Source organism: Austrofundulus limnaeus, unplaced genomic scaffold, assembly GCF_001266775.1.
Source record: "Austrofundulus limnaeus strain Quisiro unplaced genomic scaffold, Austrofundulus_limnaeus-1.0 Scaffold187, whole genome shotgun sequence".
NCBI classification, from domain to species: Eukaryota; Metazoa; Chordata; class Actinopteri; order Cyprinodontiformes; family Rivulidae; genus Austrofundulus; species Austrofundulus limnaeus.
Window position 1 is genome coordinate 637,076 of NW_013952589.1, and position 10,552 is coordinate 647,627.

A 10,552-nucleotide genomic window follows, 5' to 3' on the forward strand; every position below is an offset into this window, starting at 1 on the left:
GTGTGTGTGTGTGTGTGTGTGTGTGTGTGTGTGTGTGTGCTTGAAAGTCATGACCATTTTTGCTTTTCTTGTTCAGATGGAGGAGAGAAAGAAGAAGAAGGAGTCGTCGGTCAGAACTGATTACTGGCTGCAGCCCAACATAGTTGTCAAAATTGTCACCAAAAAGCTCGGAGAGAAGTACCATAAGAAGAAGGCTGTTGTCACGGTAATGGCGTAACGCATTTATTAGGTTAGCGGTGTGTGTAATAAAACAAAAAATAACGGTATTGATTGTGGATGCTYCCGATTACAGGAGGTGCGAGACAAATATGGTGCGGTGGTGAAAATGATCGACTCTGGAGACAAACTGAAACTGGACCAGAACCACTTGGAGACGGTCATACCAGCTCCAGGTCGGACACTTTGTTTGTTTTGTTGTTGTTGTTGTTGTTTTTACAGATAACTGGACAAACATGTTGTGACTCTTCCTGCAGGAAAGCGGGTTTTGATCCTGAACGGTCCGTACAGAGACACCGAAGCCGTGCTCGAGGGGATCGATGAGAAAAGTTTCAGCGCGACGCTCACACTCGACACGGTACGTGCTTCTGTCGCCACCTGTATCCTTTATTTCTTCATGTGTAAATATATAAATTGTTTTATTTACAAAAAAATRTGTTKTTTTTTTTTTAATCTGCAGGGCCATCGGAGAGGAGATAGAGTGGACGTCGCTTATGAAGACTTTTCAAAACTGGCCTGAAAATCTCTTGGTCAATCTTGAGACGCTCACTTGACTGAGGGGCTCTACTGTGTCAGAGTTCATTCCCAGACGCTCGTGTGTAAATAGTAACACCTTAATAACCAGGAAATCAGGGAGACGTAGAACATTCGTTGTATTTTCTGTTTATTTTTGGAACAAAAGTCAATGTTTTGTCCGAGTATGTTTGACAAACCTCACTTTTAGTGCAAATGGAAAAGCATACTTTTTTAATAAAGAAAATTACAAAATGTGTTTTTTTTTTTTCTTGCATTGCATGTTTTTTGTTTTGTTTGAACTTTTTAGATGATTGCAGCTTTTCTAAAAGCAGCAGGGGGCAGCTGATTGTGAGTGTGGCCCCTCAGGGGAGCTGGAGGAAGCTGTTCAGATCTGGAACAATGTAGTCGCTGTAATGACCGTCGATGAAACCTTTCCCGCTGTTATGAATGAACCAGCAGTAGACGTCCGTTCCATTTTTTATGTCCTGTCTGTAGTCCTTCTGCCAACCCCTGAAGCACAAATACACAGGCTTAGCTTCGAAACGGCCTTTATTATCTGTTTTTAATCAAATACACAAGGTAGTACCTGGTGACGAGCAGCTTGTTGCCCTTCACCTCCATGGTGGCCTCCTTCTTCAGGGGGTCGGCTCCTTCGTGGATGTCGTAGACCCTCACGTCAGGCTCTCGAGAAAACTGCCCTGTGAGATCASAGATTTGATTTCAAACTACAGCTTGAACTTGGCAGTGATGTTAAAGTGTGACAATAAATTTTTGTAATACATATGAATGCATTTTTTAGAAAGATATCATTGATGACATATTGCCCCCAAAAAAATCATGCCGCTGAGATGAACATTTGAGATATTTGCACATGAAGTAACAGGAAGTGATGTCAAAGGGGAATGTCAGAACAATGTTTTACATTGCAGTACCACTAATGACCACTAGATGTCTCAATGTGTTAGATCAACACCTGATCTAAATATTTCATCTTAAAATGAAAAAATTTTAGGATTTTATTATTCATACACAGCTGTATGCCATTGCCATTCACTGTCATTTTGCTTTGATGAATACAATGCTCTTCCATAGTGTGGTTATGGTTTGGACAGACCTATTTAACTGAAGGGCTGTGGACCACGTGCAGCCCATGGGTGACTTCTGTTCGGCCCCCTTCATTTAAAAAAATACATWTATTTTTTAAATGTCCTTTTTACTTAATTTAATATAAAACTATTTTAAAATCAATTATAATTTTTAAATTTATGATTCAATCCAACAAAATAACCACATAATGCACTGTTTCCCCTATTATCTCGAGCAACCCCTCCACCCCACCCATGCTCAGCCCCGGAAGGGTTGGCTTTGCGTAACTGTGACCCCTGGAGCAATTTAGTTGAATAGCCCTGGTTAGGATATAGTTTTCTTTGAAAATATTGTTTTAAAAATAAAATGTATCTGTGGTACTGTGAGCCTTGTGTTGGTGACGTAGCCTACCTATGAGCCCATGGACCAGAGGTGAATACTGGTTGTTGTCAGGAATGTAAATCCCCAGGAAGTCAACGTTAACCGGATGTTTCTTCCAAACCCGGTGAAGCAGCACCATCACCTGGATCCTATTATTTACTGTGATGGTGACGTGAGCGTTCTTCCTGATAGAAACCCTCACCCTGATAGAGAATCGGCGTTAAATCCAATATGGAACTGAAAGCATCTCAGAAACACACAGAACTTCAGTTACCCATCCTGTGCGATATCAGCGGTGGCCCCCCAGGTGAAGGAGTTGTTGCTCCTGCCATCGGTGGTGCTGATGCTGTCAGTGCTGACCGTCACGCTGAATCCTTCTGGCTGGTAGTAGACTGTGATGACGCCGAAGTAGGTTTTCAGTTTGCCTTTCTGCACCTTTTTGGAGCCGATTAACTGACCGTTGACCACGACACCTTCAAGACGGGACGAACAATTAATATCTGACCCGTTACTTTGTAGCCTTCTGACCTAAAGGTAGTTCTTCCATCAGATTTCATCTTTTATATAGAACTCTATGGTTATTAGTAAGCCAGCTGTAACACTTCTGGTGCAGCCATGTGCATGTCTTGCAGGAATATGCAATATAACATGGACAGCAATGTAAAGCTCCATGAAACATTGTTTACATAAACCATTCTAAATGTTTTTTAAAACTTAAGTTGTTTTACAATCCCAGCCATAGATTTTGTTGAAAAAAAAATGGACAATTGAAAAGAAAGAAAATGCGCAAACCCCACAACAAATAAAAAAAAAACATGTTTATGAACATCTTTTCTCAAATGTGTAGTAAATGCAGCACCTGTTCCAGCGTCTGACAGCATGTTAAGGATGTGACCCGGTTTGGAGTCGATGTTGAAGCAGACATCCATGTTCCTTCCAGGGAGGTGAATGATGAAGTGGGGGTCGTTGTCCACTGTGGGGGAGAAACACTGAGCTGGTTAGGAACAGGTAACACCGCAGGAGGAAGCTAGTTGATGATCAGTAAACATTCGTTACCTCTGTTCACAGGCTTAAAGCCGGGCTGAGTTCTCTCCTCAGGACCACTTTGAGCTTCTCGGGGACCTTGGGGGGATGCAGTGGGCATGACGACCCAGGGAGGATGTGAAGGTGGTGTTGCATAGACCACATCAACACGAGGATGAGATGGACCAGCTGAGAAAGTGTCAAACATCCTTCATTTGTATTTCGTTCACATCACTTTTATTAACTTTAAATGGAGGGGTTTTGGTAAACGTGTTGCTTTTTTTTCAGGCACCTGCTGAGCAGCAGCCTTGTTTGGGGTCCCTCGGGGAGTCGGCCAGCAGCCTCTCGTTGTCGCTCTCCACCAGCAGAGCGGTGAGCGGCGTGACAAACTGATGATCCAGAGACAAAGTCATGATCCGCTGAGTGATTTTTCTCTTTTTGGCTGCTGTTGTAGCCAAAGACCTGCAGGGGGAACCAGACTGCAGCCGTCAAGTACTGAAAATAGACTAAATGTTGATTTGAAACTTCTTTGCGCGTTTTGTTGCACTGTATTTTACATTTTTAAAGATGATACAGAGACATCAGACTCATTGCAGCCATTGATACTGTGATACTATTGAACTTGCTCTGACATCATTCACATTGAAATCTTTCAACATTCAGATCTTTGACATCCGATCTGAGTTTCTCCTTTAAGTTCTCACCTTTCAGCAAGCAGCTGTTTGATGGTGAGATAAGMCCACATCTGTCGGGCGAATCCATTGAACGAGTGCTGCTGTTTGGCCAGCTCTGCGTCCAACTCGGTCACGTCAGCGTCCGTCTGCAAAAGGAGCTCCAGACTGGCCTGCAGGAAAACAAACAGGACAGTGGATGCTGTTAGACAGTGAAATGGTTGAAGATAAAAAAAAATAGTTAAATAAAATTTTAAATGAAGAATTTCTAAATATTAAAAGATAATGAACAATAAATATCTTACCTGTTGTAGATAGCTCTTAGAATAACCTCAGTTTAAACTGAGGTACTACTATGACATTTTGGAAACAAAGTTGTTGGCTTGTTTTCCACCACCTCCAGTTTGCTAATATGCTAATATTTAAATCACGTGTCAAACTTAAGGTCCGCTGACCAAATCTGGCCCTCCACAGCATTTTTGTGGCCCACAAGAGCTTCAAAGATGATGATGATGATGATGATGATGATGATGATGACGCCTTTATTGCCGTTGTATGGAGCACAATGAAATTACATTTAGGAACACCCATTCAAGAAGACACACATGAYAAAAACATGGGGGAACAGGTGATCAGGTCATGCGGCAACCAGCAGGGGTCACGCTGGTTGCCGCATGACTTGATCACCTCTTACCCTGTTTTTGTCATGTGTGTCTTCTGAGTGTGGCCTGAGATAATGCCTTAAAATAAGCACATGCTGCTTTGAACCCAACATTGACCATACATCTCCCATAATGCATTTTGATTATTTTATTTTTAAAATGACATCATCCCACCACTAGGTGGGAGGTGCACAGGTTGGTGAATTTCATTGTATACAATCTCCATTTTGCAGCATTTTCACCAGCTACTTTTGCTGTGGCCCAGTTGTACTGGGAAGTGGGAGTGTCCCACTTACAAGTCATAAATTTACACCACTCCAGTAGGAATTCCCTGATGAAATTCAAGATGGCAGCTACTCACCACATCTCAAAAATGAGTAAAGCTCTCTTGTTTTTACTTTTAATAATATTTCTGTATTATTTATTTCAGATTTAGTCATACATGTAGTACTTTTTAATGTTTCCAAGAGGACGTGTCAAAATGTTATTATGCAGAAAATACCAGGTAGAGCTCAGTTATTGTTTGTTAGCTGTGCTGAGCCGTAGCAATGAGATGAGGAACGTCAAAGTTAATAACTGTCCCTTTGAGAGCCGCCATAACACTTGTGTGGCCCTCAGTGAAAATGAGTTTGACATCCCTGCTTTAAATCTTTGTTAAATGGTATAGGTTTCTGTGGATGTGCCACTTCCTCTAAAATGATCCTATATTTGTATACTTGCAACACAAAACTGCTGTCAGCATATAAGAATAGCAAATGGCATTATGAACTGCCACAAAATTTGACATTTGAAGCTCTTTTAAAACAACAAAACAGACGTTGATCTTGGCTGCATTTATACAAGTTAGTTTTTTTTTTACAAAGAGATTGTGCAAAGTGTTTTCTACAACAGGTAAGATACTAATTGTCCATTACTTTTCTGCAAAACCCTTCTTTAAAATATTTCAAATATTCCTTTAATCTGAGCAAAAGTCCTCTTTTTATTAGATAAAACACTAAAATTAGCTTTATTTAGTGACAAATGGATGAAAATGTTATGTAACTGGGGTATAAATGAATGATCCTACCTCCCCTGAACTGTGTCAGCAGGGAAGACCAGTCTGGTTCTTAATGTTTAAAGAAAMCAACCTTTGGGTTTGTTTGTAACTTTTTCAAACTAATCAGAATTAGAGTAGGTGTTTCCACTCACAGCGGAGGCTGTAGTAAAGCCCGTCAGAGTGTTGCTCTCTGACAGCAGAACTCGCCCGGCCACCACCAGCTCCGAGCCGCTGAAGTACTTATCGAACTGGCTCTGGGTGACRTCTGTCACAGCATCCTCTGGGAACTGGATGTTGATCTTCCTCAGCAGAGGAGATGAAACCTGGTGGTAAAATGTCTGCGAAGGACAAAAAAGGGAAGAATATCAAAATATCCTCACAAAAAAAAAATCACTTTTTTTTCTTGGAATTCTAATATTTGATAGATCTTATAAAATCAATAGCATCTTTAAAAATAATTTCCATCATGATCTGGTGAAGGAATGAGGAGAAAAGGCTCCTTTTGTCGTTTTCATGCAGCTGACGTACCCGTAGCTGCTCTGCTGCGTCGTGATTGGCGTAGATCCTCTGAGCCATCCCCCTGTTCTCCATAGCGATACGTTCCAGGAAGTCGTAGTCCACGTCAAAGCCGATGCCCACAGAGAAGAGGGAGAACTCCTCCTTCATCACTCGCCTCACGTTCTTCTGGATCACGCTGAGTTTGATCTCTCCTGCAGAGAGAGTCCGTGTTTAAACCTAAGCAATAACAGCTAATGACACAAGGATTTTTTTGCTTCCAGTTTTGGAGATCAGTAAGCATGGCAGGGGACTTTAAATGAGCCTTTCTGGTCTTCTGATTGGTTCTTACCAACAGTGGGGTCTCCATCAGACACCAGGATGATCATGGAGATGGAGCGGGGGTTGGAGACTCCCTGATTGAACGCCCTGGTCAGCATCTGAACTGATCTGATTAACGCCTCGTTGATGTTGGTGCCTGTCAGTAAAATGTTCACAAGAATCAGTTTACAACTGCAGACCGTGGAGGGGTTTGACCCCACCAGTAATCTGCTCCTGCAAATTGATTGTGACCATGTGACATGGCAAAAAACTTCATGATAAGAGAATGATGCTCTTGCTGTCGTACCTCCGTTGGGTTTGATGTTCTCGATATATGTTTTAGCATTTGCAGTGTAAAGAGGAGAGCCAGGGACCAGGTCCTCATTCCAGCAGCGCACATTATGATTAAAGTCTATAATGCTGAAATTATCTTCCACAGTCAAATCATCTAAAATAGCCTTCATGGCTTCAACTGTCTGGAAGAGAATTATACAGTTTGGTTGCATTCTGAAGAATGGCCACATGAGGGCAGTGTTGGCCAGAAATATGGGATAAATGTAAACAATTGCTGCCTACCTGCTTCATTTTGACCCCCCACATGGACCCGCTGACATCAATAACAAAAACAATATTTTTAGGAAGCGGGGTAAGGTTCGAAGGAGCGAAGAAAAGAACAAAGTAGCTGTCGGACACCTGAAAGTAAAAATCCCACATTAATATCACGTCCAAACTGTTTCAATCAGGGATGGAGCCAGTGGGGTGGCATTTATATTTTGTTAAATGTTGTTTTCGGATACTACTGTACTGTATAAATTTTCAGCTGCGTATGTTTAAAAATGGCTGAATTATAGCCCTTTGTAAAATTAGCAATAGCATTAGTGGTTGGCTTAATTTGGGATTAGCATTGGCAATCAGGATGTGATCATCCTTTGCTRCCCCAAAACATTTCATCCCAATAGCTGTTAAATAATAACTGATTTATAGGCTTTTAAAATCTGGGATGGCCATGTTGAATTTTCAAATCCAGAGTGATTTATTATTATCATTATTATTATTATTATTTTGTATTTGCTCTGCCCCCTAAAAAAAAAACACCTTGTCCACCCCTTGCAAAAAAAGAGGTCTAGCTCCGTCCCTGGTTTTTAATCAGTGTTGAAAGTGAGAAAAGAGACATTTGTCATAATTCTGGATGATACCTGGAGTTCCCCAGCGTTGCTGTCTCTGGTTACGTCGTATTTGACAGAAAAGACACCGTCGATGGCGCTATCTGTGCAGTTTTCACACTTTCTCTGCTGCTTTATGGTGGGCTTGAAGACGATGTGAGCCTGAGCACGGAAGAGAAATCAGGACTGAATAATTGTCTCAAGAAAGCAGCTTTATATCAAAACGATTCGTCATAAAAAACAATAACTTTTGCATGAAATTGGCGTGAATCATATAATTTACAAATGAAGTGAGGTTTTGTCTTTTTTACCTTGTCTTTGGTCGATATAACTTTAATTAGCTCTGCAAAGTTTTCTCCAAGTGTGTTTGGTGTTTGCACATAGGCGATTCCCTTCGGTTCATAGATGTAAACATCCACCTGAAAACAGATTAGGTTAAATTAAACTGTTCACACAGATGAATACAAAAACAYGCATGTAGGCCTTCTCACCTGGAAGTGTGGGACCAGCCTCCCAGGCTGCAGGAACAAAGAATGCTCATAGAAGCCCAGTTTCCTTTCCATCATCTCCTGGTAGTGAAGCTCAAACTCAATGTTGCTGCCAGGAGGAACGTGGACCTCCGTCTTAAAGGTCTCCATGTCCAGGGAATTAGTCCTGTAAGGAAGAAAGCCACTTTGATTGCATGTAGTTGTGCAGCTGTGTGAAGTTCAACCCCTGACTCTGGTCCAGCACCTGACGATGCCCGCTGCCTTGTCTCTGGATCTGGCCTGAGCGTACAGTTTCCTGGCTACGGTCTTCTCCTTCACTGAGCCCACAAACGTGATGCCGTTCACATTCCTGCAACAGAGAGAGAGGCTCAAACTGCGCCTGCTCGGTTTGGTGGGACGGGAAGAGCAGGGAGAAGCTCGGCTCACATGGTGAAGTTTGAGATGAAGGCTCGTTTGGGGATCTGCACGTTGAAGGCGATGCTCTGAGCCTTGGCGCCTGAGTTGACCACTGAGCTCTTGACAGTGACGTGAGCGAAGCGGGACGTGATGCGGCTCTCCACCTTGTAGCTCCTGACCGTGATGTCCTCTCCGCTAATGGCCTGGGCAGACAGTCAGAAGAGATCAGGTGAAAACGTTTTGCTGTTGACACAGTCTCAAAGACTCATGACCCTGCTGAAGAGTCAGAATACTTCTGACAAAGAAACTCGTCTATCATTGTAGAACTTTTAATATTTTATAACCACTGTTGGGGACAGTATTCTTTGCTACTATAAACAAGCATTTATCAAAATGTGTGTTCTCTCCATACATGCATGGGTTTTCTCCGGGTACTCCGGTTTACCAAAGACCAAAAACATGACTGTTGGGCTCATTGGTAACTCTAAAGTGTCCCTAAGTGTGAGTGGGAGAGTGAATGGTTGTTTGTCTCTGTGTGTGTCCCTGTGGTGGACTTGTGACCTGTCCATGGTGTAGTCCACCCTTTGCTCTGTGACTGCTGGATGTGAACAGCAGTGACCCTAAAAGGAAGAAGCAGGTATAAATAATGGATGGATGGATGGATGGATGGATGGATGGATGGATGGATGGATGGATGGATGGATGGATGGATGGATGGATGGATGGATGGATGGATGGATGGATGGATGGATGGATGGATGGATGGATGGATGGATGGATGGATGGATGGATGGATGGATGGATGGATGGATGGATGGATGGATGGATGGATGGATATCTGAAGGTAATTAATGTTTAAATTATTTAATTATAATTAAATACATTCCCTGTAAAAACACAGACACTTCTTCAGTTCTTCTAAAACATTATTTTCTATGTCAGGATTGAGTTTTGTTGTTTTATGCTAGTTTTGCATTTTAGCTCTACGGTCCTGCTAAATTTAGCCTTCAGTAAAAATATTTGATAATTTTAGCTTTTTGCTCTGCTTTTACTATTTTATCTTTTAGCTATTATTATTCTAATTGTAGTATTTATCTACAATTTTGCTACTTTAGCTTTCAGTCAATATTTTTTCAAATATTGGTATTTTGCTATGGTTTTGCTACTTCAACTTTTAGCTACTTTTTTCTAATTGTAGTATTTAGCTACAGTTTTGATACTTTAGCTTTAAAGCTAATATTTTTTTCCTTTTTTTCATCAAAATTGTTTTTTTACAGTTTTACATCTGTTTGCTGTGGCCACCTGGGCTCCAATTTTACTGTACACCTTAGACATTTACTCATAACCTCATAACCTCATAACATTTACACATAGGAACTTGGGGGTGGGCACTTATGCATGTAAGGGGCGGCATGGGACAGTCTCGCCACTGATGCCTGTGTCCACTCACATTGTTTGCTTTTAGACATTTAGGGTTAGGGTTAGAGTTGGGTTGGAGGGGAAACTGGCATAGTGCTGGCCTCTGCCCTGTCTTCTTCACTGTTTTCGTTGCATTATAGAACATCACGCATCAACAGCACATCTGAAAGTGGGGGTGTGTGTGTCGGGGTCTTTTTCACTCCCCTGTTCCCCGTTGGCCATGTGGGGATGGGGTCCTGGGGGGGGCTGACCATCTGGTCGGGCCTGGGCTGCGGGTGGACTTGGGGCTTGGAGGGGCTCCGGAGGCGGGGCTGGCGCTCCGGCTTCCCTGGGGCTGTTCGGGCTCCCGGGGTCTGGCTCCTGGTTGCTGTGGTTGGCCCGCTGGCTGGGGTGGCTACCGGAGTCTGGGGGATGGTCGGTTGGGGGTGGGCACCTGGCCGTTGGTAGGGTGTGGTCCGGGGCGGGGCTTTGCTGGGGCGGGGGGCTGGTCGATTGGACTGGTGCGGCCCGGGCTGGGACTTGGCTGTCTGCTCTTCTCCACCCCAGATTGAAGGGGTCTACCTCCTGGGTTCGGATGTGAGCTGCACTCTGTAGGGGGCGGGTGCATGTCCTGGACCTGGGGTGTATAGAGTATGTATGGGGAGTGTGAGTGGAATTTGGCGTTCATCTTGTGTGTCTT

The 10,552-nt window shown here is 42.9% G+C and overlaps 2 protein-coding genes across 2 annotated transcripts in view; one reads left to right on the forward strand and one right to left on the reverse strand.

Annotated features, from left to right (window-relative positions):
- The window catches only part of kin (Kin17 DNA and RNA binding protein), a 2,622-nt gene extending 1,638 nt beyond the window's left edge, over window positions 1-984 (forward strand). The window contains exons 9-12 of the mRNA XM_014018225.1: window positions 77-205; window positions 293-392; window positions 474-574; window positions 677-984. Of these exons, the coding sequence (XP_013873679.1) occupies window positions 77-205; window positions 293-392; window positions 474-574; window positions 677-736 (390 nt within the window). The 3' untranslated portion in view covers window positions 737-984. The remainder of the gene's footprint in view (window positions 1-76; window positions 206-292; window positions 393-473; window positions 575-676) is intronic.
- Window positions 864-10,552, reverse strand: part of itih2 (inter-alpha-trypsin inhibitor heavy chain 2) — a 13,055-nt gene continuing 3,366 nt past the window's right edge. Inside the window, exons 4-21 of the mRNA XM_014018224.1 lie at window positions 8,485-8,657; window positions 8,303-8,407; window positions 8,062-8,224; window positions 7,882-7,989; window positions 7,604-7,732; window positions 6,984-7,100; window positions 6,715-6,883; window positions 6,439-6,564; window positions 6,120-6,301; window positions 5,744-5,929; window positions 3,927-4,066; window positions 3,515-3,684; window positions 3,256-3,411; window positions 3,059-3,172; window positions 2,474-2,672; window positions 2,230-2,402; window positions 1,319-1,430; window positions 864-1,242 (exon numbers count right to left, since the gene is read on the reverse strand). Of these exons, the coding sequence (XP_013873678.1) occupies window positions 1,095-1,242; window positions 1,319-1,430; window positions 2,230-2,402; window positions 2,474-2,672; window positions 3,059-3,172; window positions 3,256-3,411; window positions 3,515-3,684; window positions 3,927-4,066; window positions 5,744-5,929; window positions 6,120-6,301; window positions 6,439-6,564; window positions 6,715-6,883; window positions 6,984-7,100; window positions 7,604-7,732; window positions 7,882-7,989; window positions 8,062-8,224; window positions 8,303-8,407; window positions 8,485-8,657 (2,670 nt within the window). The 3' untranslated portion in view covers window positions 864-1,094. The remainder of the gene's footprint in view (window positions 1,243-1,318; window positions 1,431-2,229; window positions 2,403-2,473; window positions 2,673-3,058; window positions 3,173-3,255; window positions 3,412-3,514; window positions 3,685-3,926; window positions 4,067-5,743; window positions 5,930-6,119; window positions 6,302-6,438; window positions 6,565-6,714; window positions 6,884-6,983; window positions 7,101-7,603; window positions 7,733-7,881; window positions 7,990-8,061; window positions 8,225-8,302; window positions 8,408-8,484; window positions 8,658-10,552) is intronic.